At 35.9% G+C, this 15,879-nt stretch overlaps 1 protein-coding gene across 12 annotated transcripts in view; it reads left to right on the top strand.

The window, feature by feature from the left end:
- The window catches only part of ANKIB1 (ankyrin repeat and IBR domain containing 1), a 103,506-nt gene that overhangs the window by 84,874 nt on the left and 2,753 nt on the right, over nucleotides 1–15,879 (top strand). For 5 of the 12 annotated variants that reach the window (XM_054192771.1, XM_054192772.1, XM_054192776.1 and 2 more), the window contains 9 exons: nucleotides 1,278–1,412; nucleotides 1,982–2,068; nucleotides 2,162–2,228; nucleotides 2,625–2,770; nucleotides 3,612–3,790; nucleotides 4,338–4,389; nucleotides 7,642–7,753; nucleotides 9,397–9,530; nucleotides 9,876–13,070. In XM_054192771.1, coding sequence (XP_054048746.1) covers nucleotides 1,278–1,412; nucleotides 1,982–2,068; nucleotides 2,162–2,228; nucleotides 2,625–2,770; nucleotides 3,612–3,790; nucleotides 4,338–4,389; nucleotides 7,642–7,753; nucleotides 9,397–9,530; nucleotides 9,876–10,628 — 1,665 coding nt within the window. In that variant the 3' untranslated portion in view covers nucleotides 10,629–13,070. Of the gene's footprint in view, nucleotides 1–1,277; nucleotides 1,413–1,981; nucleotides 2,069–2,161; nucleotides 2,229–2,624; nucleotides 2,771–3,611; nucleotides 3,791–4,337; nucleotides 4,390–7,641; nucleotides 7,754–9,396; nucleotides 9,531–9,875; nucleotides 13,071–13,488; nucleotides 15,149–15,879 lie in introns of those variants that run through there. The other 7 variants (XR_008465043.1, XR_008465044.1, XR_008465041.1 and 4 more) reach the window with 6 other exon arrangements.

Here is a 15,879-nt window from a genome sequence, read left to right as displayed (position 1 = left end):
CACTGGAAGCATATACACATAAATTAATAGGAAGTCAAGCTGTATTAGTTCTGTTGCTTGTGAAACAACTTGTTTCATACCATTTTTTAAATACTTTGTCTGATTTTTTTCTTATAATGAATATGACTGGTTTTGAATGATAGGCAAATGATGCAGTGGTACGCATTTAACAATTTTATACACAATTATTCTCATACTCCATTTTCAGCACTCATCTTACTATTTTGTGGAAGCAAGCAGCTTCAAAAAGTGTTTGAGAACAAAGAAGGTGCAGCACAGTAACAAGAAGAAATAAAACTAGCAAAAGCACAATGCAAAAATTAAATTTCACTTTCTCCTGTAATATCTGATTGATTGTATAAAACTACCTATAAATAAATCTGGTATGGACTAGATATTCCTATAAAGGTTAAACTTATAAAAGAGGGAAAAATGCTACTTAATTTATCAAATTCCAATAGTAATATTAATGGCTTCATATTAATTAATGTAAATTTTTGCATTGGTTTTTCAGGATTTTTCTTTGTTTACCTGTAAAAGAGATGAAATAAACGAGATTCACCAAGTTGTAAAGCATTTTGCCCAGACATCCATAAATACCTTCCAGTTATTTTGAAATAAACTAGCTGAGAACTCAGTGCTAGGTTGAGAATATTTAATACAGTTTGATCTTCTCTGATGCAGAGAGGCCTGGATAAGTCAGATCTCCTTGTAAGGAGTTACCTATTTTGAAAGCTCTCTACTCAAGTCGATGCAGAAGAGGCTCACCTTGAAGTAATCACTTTTCAGAGTTTATGTTCTGGTTTCTTCTCTCTTGCTTGAGTAGTTGTTACTAATATTTTGCATTGGCAACACCACATGACAGAAATACCAGTAATCACGTTTTTTTAAGTGATATTAGGAAAAAATTCACTCTTTCTCATGATCAGTTTCTGTGTTGCCTAAAAAATGGGACTGTCTTTTTTTAAAACAACAACAAAAACCCAGGCTCGATCAGCTGTATTTATCATTTGATTTATTTCATTGACTTAAAACTTTACTTGTAAATCCAATGCAATCTTGTGATTCAAGGAACAAAAATTATGACTGACATGGTTTCATAACCCAGATCTTCTGTAGTAGGTAAAAGAGGAAGGAGTCTCCTTCAAAATTTTTTTCTACCATAAGCACACTCAGAATGATGTTAATTCAGTTGTTCATGGAGGAATAATAATGCATAACTGCAAATCTACAATATATCAATTATTTTTCCCCCTTGTTCCTTTTTTTTACTGCAGTGCAAATATGACTTTTGCTGGATATGCTTAGAAGAATGGAAGAAGCACAGCTCTTCCACTGGAGGCTACTACAGGTGCACTCGCTATGAGGTTATTCAACATGTAGAGGAACAGTCCAAGGAGATGACAGTAGAGGTAATAAATGACTGTGTGTGTTTGAAAAATAGAGCTAAGGCTGCAGTTTTCTATGTAGGATAAGTTTCGTCAAGTCTTCCAAACCCAAGTTCTAAATGGAAAAATACAACCTTAAATATATCAAAGAGACAATAAGAAAACACTGCTTATTTGTGGATAGAAACCTAAGATTTGGTTCTGCTTTTGGCTTTGGTAGCAACCACTGATGACTTTACTCAAGTTATTTTACTTCTCGGTGCCATGGTTTCCTTTTGTGAAATGGGCGTGCTGGTACTGTAATTAGCTGCTGTGTGCTCCAGGAGACATGCCTTAACGTTGGCATTTGGAAAGTCTGCTTAAACAGCGTGCACACACAGTGTATCAACTCTTTGGCTACGGTATTTGCAGACTTGTGAATTTCAAAAATTACATTTGTCTCTTCATTTACATGGCACTCATCAGCATTGTGTACAATCCTTTATGTATAGTGGGAATAGAAATAGTTGGTTATGTAATTATATCTAATGATGATTGCTAAATTAAATCATAAGATTTATCTTGGTTTCTTCTGTTTCCTCATTATTTTCCAGGCTGAAAAGAAGCATAGAAGATTTCAGGAGCTTGATAGGTTTATGCACTATTACACAAGATTTAAGAACCATGAACTTAGCTACCAGGTGTGGGTCAAGCCATTTTTACTGATTTTTGTTTCTATTTTATTAATCCAAAAATAATTATCTTACTGTACTTTATTTATTTTCTTTTTCTAGTTAGAACAGCGCCTTCTAAAAACAGCCAAAGAAAAGATGGAGCAGTTGAGTAGAGCTCTCAGTGGAAGTAAGTATTTGCTGTGATCTATGAATTTAATTTGAAATCACATCAACTCTGTTATGACTAAACCTTTGGGGTTTTTTGGATAGAGCTCACATCAGTCTGCTGTGTGATGTTAATCCATCCGTTACCAGAATTCATAAGCAGTGGGTGAAAGCTAAATGTACAGCAAATCTTACCTATTCGAAAGACTCAAGGAGAAAGTGGCATTAGGGAGGGAGAAGCTAATACTCTGTGCTTACTTCTTTTAGTAAGAACACTGTGTAGTCATTGAGAAACTGCTGCCTGCAAAATATTCAACTGACATGCGCATAATTTTTATTTTGGAGGAAAACTCTTATGCTAAAAGAAATGCTGACATCAGCAGGAAAATATTTTCACAATGCTTGTTTCATCTTACAGCTGAGGGAGGCTGTCCTGATACCACATTCATTGAAGATGCAGTGCAAGAGCTTCTAAAAACTCGTCGCATTCTTAAGTGTTCTTATCCATATGGATTCTTTTTGGAGCCTAAAAGCACAAAGAAAGAAATATTTGAACTTATGCAGGTAATACATGCATATATATTGCTTTTCTAATGTTACTTTTTTTTGTCATATTAGTTATCATTGTCTTTTTGCCATTTTTTGTAATGTAAAACTGATATACCCATTTTGTATCTGTAACCAAGTTTGGAAAATTAGTGCATTTTTATTACTCTGTGACACAATAGCTTGTAGTTCCATTTTAGAATGAATGAAAAATAACACTTTGCTGAAAAAGGAAAGGGATAAAGGCTAGTGGAAGGAGAAAGAAAGAAAATTATTTACTGTTAATCTCCATTCCGAGGATAGCATTTTAGCTTCAGTCTTCATCTCCTTCTCTAGCACCTCTTTCCTGTCTTTCCCTACTGATGTGTCTGACGAGGGTGGGCGTAAAACTTGGGTAGTACCTGGGTGGCAGTGGCATCAGCAGCAGGGGCTGCTGCCTCCTTTCCTGTAGGGCCCCTGAAGGTGTTCAATATGTGTTGAGTGCAGGGAAGCCCTGCTCCAATATGGAGGACAGCCCTGGAACAGGTTGCCCAGGGAAGCTGTGGATGCCCCATCCCTGGAAGTGTTCAAGGCCAGGCTGGATGGGGCTTTGAGCAGCCTGGTCTAGTGGGAGGTGTCCCTGCCCATGGCAGGGGGGTTGGAGCTAGATGGTCTTTTAAGGTCCCTTCCAACCCAAACCATTCTATGATTTGGGTCAGTAAAAGGGTAGGCTAGAAGGTCAGACATTTGTGGGTATTTTGGTATTTCAAATGTTTTTTCCAGGAAAATGGATATCGTTCTGCTCAGTATGGTGTAGAGCTCTGCCCGATTTTCATTTCATTGTAAAATCATTTTATTCTGTATTTATTAACTATTGCAGACAGACCTAGAAATGGTCACTGAAGACCTTGCACAGAAAGTGAACAGGCCTTACCTTCGGACTCCTCGCCATAAAATCATCCGTGCAGCTTGTCTTGTGCAGCAGAAGCGGCAAGAGTTCCTGGCCTCTGTGGCCCGTGGTGTTGCTCCTGCAGACTCGCCAGAAGCACCCAGGCGCAGGTAATCCAAACAAAATACTGTGCAAGTCAAAAAAGTTCACTGATAGCTGCCCAAGTGGGTGAATCCACTGTCATTCTTTGACAGTGAGGTAAAGTGGAACTGATAAACGTGGTGGTTGTAAATCACCAGATAGTGACATTTCCTTGGACATTTGATCCTTGTGGAATTACATCTTTTCACTGAGGAAAAATGTGTTTGAGAATCACTGCTTTGTATGTTGCAGCCTAAATTGCTTCCCCATTTGCGATATATTAATGATTAGATGTCGTGGCTTCCATTTCACTTTCAAGATTGTCACTAAATGCCTGGTACACTCCAAAAATCTATAGGTATTTGCTGAATATATCAAGCAGTTCTGGAATAGTCAACAATTCAATTGTATGGTTTTCTAAATGAATTTTGAGGTAAGAATTAAAGCAGAAGACTTGTTAAGTTTAGAGAGTTACAATCGCACTACTTTTTAGATGTGGATAGGTTTTGAAGCTCTGGAGGTTGTTCATACTTTGTTCTACTTCTAAACTTTGTGGTATATCTCTTAATTTTATAGCTTTGCTGGTGGAACGTGGGATTGGGAATATTTAGGATTTGCATCACCTGAGGTAAACTATATCTTTTTATTTTTTTAACTTATTTCTGCATATTCTAGAAACACAGGTATGATTGCAATCTGCATGAAGAGCTTCCTTATTTTGATTTCAAAACATTTCAAGTTGGTTTAAGCTTACCATTTTGTTTATTTCACAATAGAAGGAAATATATTCATAGCTAATCGTGGAATGACTCTAAATAATGCCTCTAACATGAATATAGTTATTTAAGGTGGCACTAGACAAGTTATGTTGTATTCATTGTTTTCAGTATATAACCAGTTTTAAAATTGTATATAAACTGGTGTCTGTGTGCTGAGGAACCTTAGAGTAATAAGTATATAAAATTGTGTAGATTAATTTCGAATGCATCATCGGGTCAGCAGAATTTGACAAAAAAAATAAAGAAATTTCCATCCTTCTGTCACAATCCAACAAAAACATACAGGCATACATCTAAATATTTTTAACTATTGTTAACTATTTGAAATGTTTCTTTTTATGTATTGAAGCAGGATGGAAATTGCATACTCAAATGAGTTGAACTTCTGCGACTTAACCAAGAATGAAAATTATAATTTTTAAAATGAATATTCCACTATGTATTTTATGGGAAAGAGTAAATAATTTTTGAGACTCTGCACTAAAATATGAGAAGCTTCCTATAAACCTTTCCTTTATCATCATAATTCTTATTTAATATTTTGAGAACATTAGATTAAAGCATTCAGTTAAGAAGGAAACTTGATTTCAACGTTTCCTTGGTGCTGTTTTCTTTCTAGCTAGTCATTTTAAAGCATCCTGGAAAACTCCATGTACTACTACTATATATTTCCTTTGCTATTGTTGTTGGTTAGCATCATGCTGTTGAGAAAATAGCTTGCTTCTCTACAAAAGATCAACTTGATTCTCCTGTCTAGTTCCTTTAGTGCTTTCTTTTGAAATAATTCCCCATTTGATAACATCAAACTCATTGAGATGTAACTGTATCATCAGTGGAACTGGTTATGAGAAAAAGCTGATGAGAAATATGTTGAGAAGCTGTTTAGCAGTAGATGCCATTGCAGTCATGCTCAGATGATTGCTTATGAGTTTCTATGATTTGCCTAAATGTGGTACTGTATGACGCAAGTTGGTTTCTTTGCTACGTAGTTATCAAGGATACTTGCAACCACCTGTGCTAAAGGAATTTTGTAAAATTAATAATGGTCATCTTTGTTTATTTTAGTGAATTTCACTAAAAAATTTTTGACATAGAGGTGTACTTCTACTGACAAGTAGTAGAATGATTGTATATACCAGATTATTACAGAAAAGAAAATCTTACTGGTTTCAGTAATCAATATTGCTTGTTGTAGATAATTTCGTGAAACAGTGATGTTCCTACCCAACAAAATTTGAACTTATTTTGCTATATGTATAAAATTGTTCCAAGTAACCATAAACAATCTTTTATGAGTAGTAATTAAGATATCTTTCTAAAGGTCAAAAGGCAACCAAAAGTTAAATGTCTGTTGGTAACATCAATGACTTTATTGCAAACAGATGAGAGATAAGATTTTATATGATTAATAAATCTTAGTGTTCAGTGATCACTTGCCATTATTCCTTGTCTGATTCATAGTGATATAATTATATATTTTTAAAATAATTCAGTTATATTGTTCCATATCAAGTTTTGAGTTTCTGTTGTTTGAGGCACTGCCTTCCATTTAGGAAACGCCTGAGCTCCCTAGGAGCTGGAAGAATATTTTAGAGAAGAATCACTTCATGCTTGCCCTGTTTTTTATGCTCTTCCATAAGCATATACTACTAATGACTGTTGAAGACAGAATATTGGGCTAAATGGACCTTTTGTCTGTACAGCAATTTTTGTGTTCTTAACAGTTTTCATGGATCTTCTTACATAGATAAAAATCTGCCCACACTGATGATTTTGTGACTATTGTTTTTGGCTTGCATATGTCATTATGAATAAGAACTTGGTCTGAAACAGGTGGTTTTTTTCCATGTTTGAAACATGGAAAGACAACATAACATCCTAATAATTCTATCAAAATTAATAAGGTCGTTGTGTAAGAGAAATTACACTTCTGGATGTAAGTTTTAGATACTTCAGATGTTGAGATATTCAAGAATGAAGAGTTAATGTAAGAAAGGAAAGCTAATGGTAATGTTATCTTTCCCAATTCATTTGGCCAAATTAAGCCTTTGGATTACAGATTTCCCAACCAGGGAAATAAATAGCAGTATTCTTTTCTGAAGAGAAGAGCTAGTACTTGCGTGTGTATTTTTATTGCCTTGTGTAAATAAATAACTGAAATTAACAAAAGATCTTAACCTACACAGTCAGGTTCAGTGTCAGCTGTACTAGCCAAAACACATATCTGGAAATTTGCCTTCAAGCATAAAATTACACTCTTAAAAGACTCATAAAATTAGACAGGAAAGGTATGGAAATCAATCCAAGTATTAAGATAATGAACTCTTGGGATGTTAGCTTGATGTGGTCAAAAATTATTCTTTTCCATAAATGTTATATAAACCGTCTCTGGTAAATACACACAACATGAGAAGTTACAGGCTGCAGGAGTTCAAATCCATATGGTATGGCTCATTAGCAGCTCAAGTTAGGCAAAAATAGAGGAGATTGCTAGTTCACGGAATAAAAATCCATCAAAGACTGTTCAGTAGAAGAGTATCAGCTGTGGCTTAAGAAGTTCCTGAGCCACAGCATCCTGGAGGCTGAAAAAGTCTAACGAGCCCTGATGTATGTCTGCCAGCTTTCTGTAGTCTTCCAAAGGTTATTTTCTACTGGCAGTTGCTGGCAACTGGGACTCTGAGATAATCTATTCATCTAATTCAGATTAAAATTTTTTTTATGTTCTAAAATCACTAGGTATATATTTATTAAAACATGTGTCGTTGTATGTGTATATAAAGTTTGGCATCAAAGCTTTTAAACAAAAAAAGTGTACTTGGAATTCTTTAAAAAGGGAGATTGCAAGTATTAAAATGTCGGTAATATGTCAAATATTTTTCTTTGCTAAATCGTTTTTTTATAGATTTAGGATTACCTTGGGATTTTTTTATTATTTATGTTAAGCATTGCATGATATAACTTGCAATTTATTTTTCTGAAAAAAAGTGATTTTATAATAAACATATAAAATCACACATTTTTTTATAAAAATGTGGCGCTTGTTACATCAGAAAAATATTACTGCATGCTGCCCTGTATTTTGTAACCTTTGGTTTATGCAGGAATATGCTGAATTTCAGTATCGGAGGAGGCACAGACAGCGTCGACGTGGAGACATGCACAGTCTGCTGAGTAATACTCCGGATCCTGATGACCCCAGTGAGAGCACATTAGGTATGTTCCTGCCTGGGGCTGGTTGTTTTTCTATGACTGCTGCAGAAGTTGCCAGTATTGACCACAGTGTTTGTTCTTCTATGGATACACTTTAAAGAAGTTTCAAATACATTGCTGTGTTTTCCAGCATGTAACATAAAGGCTTATTTTTGCATTTTTGTATGTGATCTTAGAAGTGTTGCTGACTGTTGTGGCTGCTCCTCTTTTTAGAGAGACATGCACTGATCTTTCCACTAACAACTCCTCAGCTGTTTAGAGCAGGTTTGCTTTTCTGAAGAAATTTTGAAGGGCACATACTTCATATTACAGTCTTATCTATATACCAGCTCTTTTATGCCAATTAAAAGGACCAGTTGTGCATAAAGAGTGTAGAAGAGGGTTCCCCTGCTACAGGCCTGCTGGGAGATAGCCATAAGGCTGTATTCCAAAACCCTGCTCAGAAATTCCTGTATTGGCAAAGGCAGCCAGGAAACAAGTTGGCGTGGGCTGTGACTTCCAACATGCTGCTTTCCTAAGCAGTGCTGTGGCTGGTGGCACAGTCCCTTAAGGTCACTGTAACTTGGCTGTCTGGGCTGTCTCCATTCTGCCAGGAGCTTTTGCAAAGGTACAAAAATAGCTCGAATCCAAATCATACTGTGATGCCGTTTCTTCAGAGCTGCCAGTCGTGTGCTTGGTCTCTAAGCCGTGCTGCACAAACTCATTGCTGTATCTCATGAACTTCAGTCCTATACATAGCTTGTCCTTTTAAAACAAGAGAAGTCCTTTATTGAGGAGAAATAAACAAATGCATTCTTTATTTTAGAAACAGTAAAAAGAATTTTGGTGAGCTTTGGTCCTTCCCTGTTACAAGTAAAATGCAAAACCGTCTTGTTAGTTAGAGGACTAGAATTTGACTGAACACTTGGATATTGTAGTGATGAGCAGTGCATGCTGTTAAAGAATGCCAGAGAGAATTAGTTTGTCTCTCCTTATTTCATTTTGAGTTTTGAAGTGGAAAATTCCATTTTGCAAAGTCAAAAGAGCTACATTTATTTTTATTACAGGGCAATTTTTCTGGAAACAGCATTTTACTTCTATTTTTTTGTTGGCTGTTCTAAGAAAACAGCAATGTCAGTAATTGCTGAGGTGTACACTGACGACTCTACTCTTAATTATGCTGCATCATTATGGTAAAAAATAATGTAATGTTAATATTACAGCTGAGTTGTTGTCTTTGGAAGAGCAGAGAAATGGGAAAATGTTGGTTGAAATCCACCTGCAAATGCATCCTGTATTGTGTCCGTGTGAAGTATTTTTCAGGACTTTCCATAAATCATGTATGTGCCTTAGAAGCACTTTGCCCCTCCTGCCGACGGGCTCATGCTCCTGATGGCGTATCCCATCCTTTCCCAGAGAAGAAGGGTATTGGGAGCAGGAAGGCACAAACGAGCTAGGCAGTCACTCCTAAAACAGTGGGACTGGTGGTTTGCTGCTGCGTAAGAGTTGGTGTAGGAGTGTTTTGGAGTATTTCATTCAGAGTGAGTAAGGGAGTGAAATGACACAGCTGGAATCCAAAAGGAAGAAAGAGATTCTGTCAGTAAATAACAGCGGAGAAGGCTTCCTCACTGGTTCTTCAACCATTTTTGTTTCAATTGCCCAAACAGACACTCAGGAAGGTGGCAGTAGTAGAAGACATGGCACCTCCATGGTGAGTTCAGCTTCTATGGGTATTCTGCACAGCTCTTCGCTTCATGACTATACCCCTGTGAGTCGCTCTGAAAATCAGGATTCTCTTCAGGTATCTCCCCTAATCTCTTTTCCTTGCTCTCTGCTTTGCTCGCCTTCCTCTGCTCTGCTCTTCTGTGTCATTTTGCCTCTGCAAATTTTCTTAATTCTTCGATGAGAAAGGGCAAATCTAGGACAAGTTACACGTTCACACCGGTGAGAATTGCTAAACAATCACTAATGTAACAGTGGTCACCTTTTAAATTCTGTTGTCAACTGTGTCAGTAAAAATCAATTCTGATAAATGACATGTAGGAATAATGAATGAGTTTCAGATTTGAGCCCAAATTACTTTTCTTCCAAAATATGTAACAAGATGAAAGTTTTATTCTGAAAGCAACCTTATGTATTTCCACAGGCTCTGAGTTCTTTGGATGAAGATGACCCAAACATCCTGCTAGCTATTCAGTTGTCATTACAAGAATCTGGCTTGGCCATAGATGAAGAAACTAGAGACTTTCTAAATAATGAGGCATCTCTAGGAGCAATAGGTACCTCTTTGCCTACAAGATTGGACTCCGCTCCCATAAGTATAGATAATCCAAGAGGCGCTTTGAGCAGCTCTGAGCTGTTGGAACTTGGTGACAGTCTGATGAGACTCGGTGCAGGCAATGATCCTTTTTCAGCTGATCGTCTTCATTCACACCCCTGCAGCGATACAAGAAGTGGATTATACTCAACATCTAGTGATGCTGACTCCAGCAGTCAAGATCCCAATACCAATGAAAATCTACTTGGGAATATTATGGCCTGGTTTCATGACATGAACCCACAGAGTATTGCTCTGATCCCCTCAACAAGTACAGAAACGGATGAGGATTCACAGCAACCCAGTACTGAAGATGGGTCAGCAGGGCAACCAAATCTTATAGACAAAAGGCTGGAGCCTCAGGAAGAGCATGCACTATTTGAGGATGCACTCAAAAACGAAGGCAGAGGCACCCAAACAGAGGAAAGCACTTCTGAAGAAAACATTATTCCAGGTGAAACGGTATCACAGAGTGGTGATAATAACAGGGAGATAACAAGTGCCCTGGATGCTTCAGGAGATACTTCAAGTCAGACTCCTCAAACCTCAAATGAATGGATTGAACATGTGCATCTGGTATGAATAAAAGCTAAATTTGGAGTAAAAGAATGGCAATGACAGATGGTACAGTATGTGGAGTAAGCATTATGGAGGCTTTGATCCACATAATTACAGCGCAATTGTAACCACTGACGTAACAACAGATATTTAGGAGTTCTCTTGAATTGTAGTTCTTTATAATAATGTGAACCTTTCAAGGAATATCCTGTGCATTTAATTAGGTAGTACTTGCCTTTTGCCCTCAAGAAAAAGGAATAAGTAGGTTGTATTCCACATTCCTAATACAATGCAGCATCTGTTTAGCCTTAGGTTGACGATCCTTAACTTGAAAGTACGGATTAAAGGCTTACGCTGATTATTTTGGTTGGTTTTCCTAAGAAATAGTTTATTCCATTTTTTAGAACTCGTTCTTTCACCAAAATAACATTTAGCAATTCATTTGCATTTTGCTTTTGTTTTCCATAACTTTTCCTTACTCATTTTTCATTTGTTAGCAGTGTGAACAGAGGTATTTAATGCTTCTCTTTAATACTGCTCCAGGAACAGGTTTTAGGGGATATTATTTCCCATTAAAATCAAAGATTTTTTCATGTCTATTTACAGTCCAAATGTGCCAAACTGTGAATAGTTAGCTGGCGGGAGCCTGACAAAACAGTGCAGTTTTACTCTATCAAACTAATCCCACAGTTCTTAGCAGTGAAAGAAACCACTGGGTAGCATTGCTTCTCTAAATTTAACTGGCATGTGTTGCCATGGTGACTGCATTTAATTAAATGTAGCCTGTATCTTAAGTTAATAAAACCTAATGCTGCTGTTAAACAGTTATTTTAAATATTAAAATACAGTGAGTTAGCAACAGCTATGCTGTATTTTAAGAGACACTTTAATGGAAGTGCAATCATAGTTCTTTGTTTTCATAATTCTACAAAGCGTTCTATGCACTAACAGTGCAATTACTTTTAATGATAACATTTTATAAAAATATAGGAATACAGAATTTTCATACATTAGCCAGTCCCACAATTAAAGTTCGGATAACACATTCTGCTCAACATGTTACGGTGCCTTTGCCTAACCCAACTGGATAGTTGCCACAGTTAAACAAGTAATTCAAATTCAGTGTCTGTTCTGGAGTAACTATGCTATTAATTGCAAAGACCTCCATAAAACCACCCATGGCCTTGCCTTTACAGTAAATAACTAAATGTTCAGTCAGTGTTTTTGCATAAACAAAACACTGCTAGGTATTTGTTCAATTGCACAATATTCATTTGCTGTGTAATTACTGTTTAGTGTAAAAAAAAAATTTTAAAAAAATACAAAAAACCCTTTTCCTAGTTGTTGTACCGTGAAAAAAAAAAAATACTGGTTTTAGATTTGCTTAAAAGCATCAATCTACAGTTAGTGAGATACAATGGTACAGTATGTAATTACAACTAGAGTAAGTTGTTGAAATGGCTGTTTTAATTACATATAATCGAAACTTGTTATAACACAAGCAAATTACATACACTCCATTTTAAGTTTTGCTTAACTGTTACCAGAGATTTGTTGATATGATATAAAAGTTTATTACTACTGAGTGTGTATAGGCAAGTGTCATGATAGCAAAGTTTATGTATTGATTCCTGTGAGTTCAAGTGAGTGTTTTGGTAACTAATTCATGCAAATCCAGCTTTTGAACCTTGCAGTCACAAGGTTTATATTAGTACAAAATGAAACAAGAATATTTTACCCTTACCCCATAAAAACCTTGTTCATTTTGCAAACATCTTTAGAGAGAATGCAATAGAATAGTCTCAAATCATTTTCCAACTTTTCCTCTAGCTGCCCTACTCCTGACATAATCATGAACCTTTGGACATCTTTGGAAAATACCTATTTTAAATTGTTCGATGGTATAGAATCCTTCAACTAAAACAGTTCTTCATGAACTATCATCATGAATTGGTCTGAAAGTTGTTTAACTCGCGTAGCTTCCTTGAATTGTAATTTCTGAGTAGAAAGATTCTTACAAAAAGATGGTGTATTGCATTGAGATGTCTTGCAAAGTTACAGTAAGATATGTAAGAGTGCTCTCTGTGAAGATAGTGAAGTTTGTGGGTTCTGGTTTTTTGTAATTTGGTTAGGTTGTGCAGTATATCCATTGTTTCCGTGCTACTCTTATGAGCATGAAATTAGCCTATTAAATTTGTATTTTCTTGGTACTTATTTTAACGCCATAGTCATTGACTTTACAATTCAGAAATAAAGTTTGGCAAGACTATTTTGTAAACCTGTTAATTTTATAATGTAAAAAAATTACTCTAACCTTGAATTGTTATTTGCACTTTCATAGTCTATACTTGATACATTCCCACTTTATATACAAGTAGGATACTACAACCATGTAGATGTTTGGCCAAATGAATGCTGTTAATAATATGTAAAATTCTTTGATTAAACATTTATTACTTAAACTAATTCCGTTCTGTCTCATTACACCTTAGACTTATTGTAGCAGATTTTTAAGACTGGTGACAGACCTTTTTAGGATATGTTCAGCCCTGTGCCAGATTAGCTGGGGACTGTATACTAAGTTGAATTTTTTGATTTGTAAATATAAGGTATCTATATTCATTAAGCTTTGAAAACAAAATCTAAAATAGACAATTTTGTCTTAATGTCTACAGCAGTATTGTGCACTTGTTTTTTGTAGAGAGTAATGCTTTGTCATTACAAATAGTGGTGCTAAAGAGAGTGGGAGGACTAATTTTTGAGGGAGATCCTATTAATTAGTGTTACCTAAGTCCACTTAATATCCAGTCTCCATTGTGCCAGGAAATTCCAGGCTGCTTCTGTTACGTTAAGAGGCACTAAACTATTCTGTTCGTTGTTTCAGTAATTTATTTAGCTTCCTCCAACAAGCATGACAAGATGCTGGAGAGATTCTAAAATCTAATGTACAAAGTTGGATTAGTCACTGCAAGGCACTTCCCATCACCTGCTGCTGTGGTGCCACCACGTGTGCTGCAATTAGCAAGTACTGAATTTTACTAAGATCGTGAGTATCACAAGAGTTTGGTTTTATGGCAGCTAGAACATACTAATAAATATACACATTTAAAACATACTTTCCGAGGTGTTTAAAATCACAACAATGTGCTTCAAAATCAGACACCCCCACAGCCCAGTTTTGGAGATGTGTTTATCAAGGCCAATTTCACTATTACATTCTCCTCCTTCTCTTCCCCTCTCCCAGCACACACAAGGCATCCCACTGTAATACTCACAGAGGCTGGTAAGAATGGAAGCCAAACACGGATGTAATGAATGATAGCTAGTTTACTAAAAATCGTCTGTAGACAATCTACTCAGAATTAGACAATATACTGATTATTGTCCTTATTACTCTTCTGTAGATCAGCCAGATACGGAAACTTGAAAGATGTAAAGCCAGTGATGATGCAAAACTGAGTGTGATTTTTACCATCTCATCCTTCTAACTGAAGAGTAAAGCACAAGATGTGCATCAAAAGGAGGAGATGGATCCCCTGTAAATACTACATAGAGCCATGTTTGCTGACAGTCTTTGTATGAGGGCAAAGAAATGAGTGAAAGCTTGACTTTCTGCAACGATATGCTTTCATTCCACTTCAAAAATAGGCAAGTATAGAATTTATACTATCCTCCAAATATATAACAACATAAAACAATTTAAGTAGTTCATCAAAAAATACTAAGAATAGAATAATGGAGTGAAGAAAAAATGTTTCCTAACTTAACTGCAAAGCCCTTTTTCCTTCAACTCTTTATAGCTACTTAAGGTTACATCTCACCAACAGAATGTTAAAGCCAATTGTTGACAGGATGGTGTTATTTTAAAATTATGCAGGTCTTGATCTTTACAGAAATTCTTTCTGCAGTGAAATAAAAACTTGAGAAGGTGTTTTGCATATGTTTTTTCTTTTTAGGTCTTTTCCATGAATATCCAGATAAACGGAATATAAGCAAGAAAATATTTAATATATCCAGATAGATGTTCAGCACTGCAAAATACATAATCTTCAGGCTTATGGTATTTTCATCTAAGTATAAATGTCGCATCGACCACAAGATAGTGGAAAAAAGAGGGGGGGATTTTGTTCTGGGGTTTTTACATGAGAATTATTCACTACATAAGAATGATCTACCCTTACATAAATGGTTTTAAGGTGTATTTATCAGTTTATGAACCCAGGGATTTTTCTATAAGTAACAGTGAACATAACTATGCAAATTATTCATCAGTTATATTTTGGCTACTGCACCTTCTGCTCTAATTATCAGATCAATTTTATTTATAATAATCTATTTGAAGAAAAAAAAGGTCTTACTCAACACTAGCATTTTTACTCTTCAAATGCCACAGTCTTGCTGTCAACATTGTTTTAGCATGGCAGTCCACGTAGCCAACATCATCGTATTTAGGGATGCAAACAAACAGCAACGTCGTATTAATTAGGCAGCCAAGATTCACTAATGCAATTGCAAAGAATACTAGAATGTATATTTGTTATTGCAGAAACCTCTACATTCTGCAATTTCAAAAAAAAAAAAATCTTATTTTGAAATCGGTCGTCTTTATCTTCTGTTCAGGCATCTGGAGTTTGAGGCCCTCCTTCTGACCAGCCACTTAAAATTCCAGTTCTGTTTTTTGGAACATATACTGACAGTGTTGTTGAGCACAGCAGGCCAAATTCTGCTTGGCTATAATTTAGCCATCTAACTCCATTCTCCATGATCTGAGATTAAGTCTGTCCTGGAAGGCAGAAGAAATTGGTAAACTCTTTGATGGTCTAAGTAAAAAACACATTTATTCTATTTGTACAAAATGAGCACAATATACACAGCAAAAGAAAGAAAAAAAAAGAAAGAAACATTAGGGTGGTGTATATAATGTTTATTAATTATACAAGGAGATGTGCAAAGTATTTAGATGAAGTAGCTTCCCCTTGACACACAGCCAATCCTGACGGATTTTTGCACTTTCTGCTACCATATAGGTCTTCTTGAAAATAGTATTAGAGATTTAAATTAGGTAAGTGGGTGAGATAACACCAGAAATGCACTTTGAATAGACTATCAAAATACTATGCTAAAGACTATTGTTCCAGATAAGGCATAACCTATTTGTAGCTACTGTTAAAAGAAACAAAGGGCAAAACCTTTTTCATAAGTGTTCTTATTCTGCTCTGTAGACTCACATTGGTAGTCTTTACACTGAAACAAAGTTGCAATTTGGTATGTAAAG

This window comes from Rissa tridactyla, chromosome 2, assembly GCF_028500815.1.
Source record: "Rissa tridactyla isolate bRisTri1 chromosome 2, bRisTri1.patW.cur.20221130, whole genome shotgun sequence".
In the NCBI taxonomy this organism is placed as follows: Eukaryota; Metazoa; Chordata; class Aves; order Charadriiformes; family Laridae; genus Rissa; species Rissa tridactyla.
Note: the sequence above shows the minus strand (reverse complement) of the source record. Positions and strands in the feature narration are given on the sequence as shown.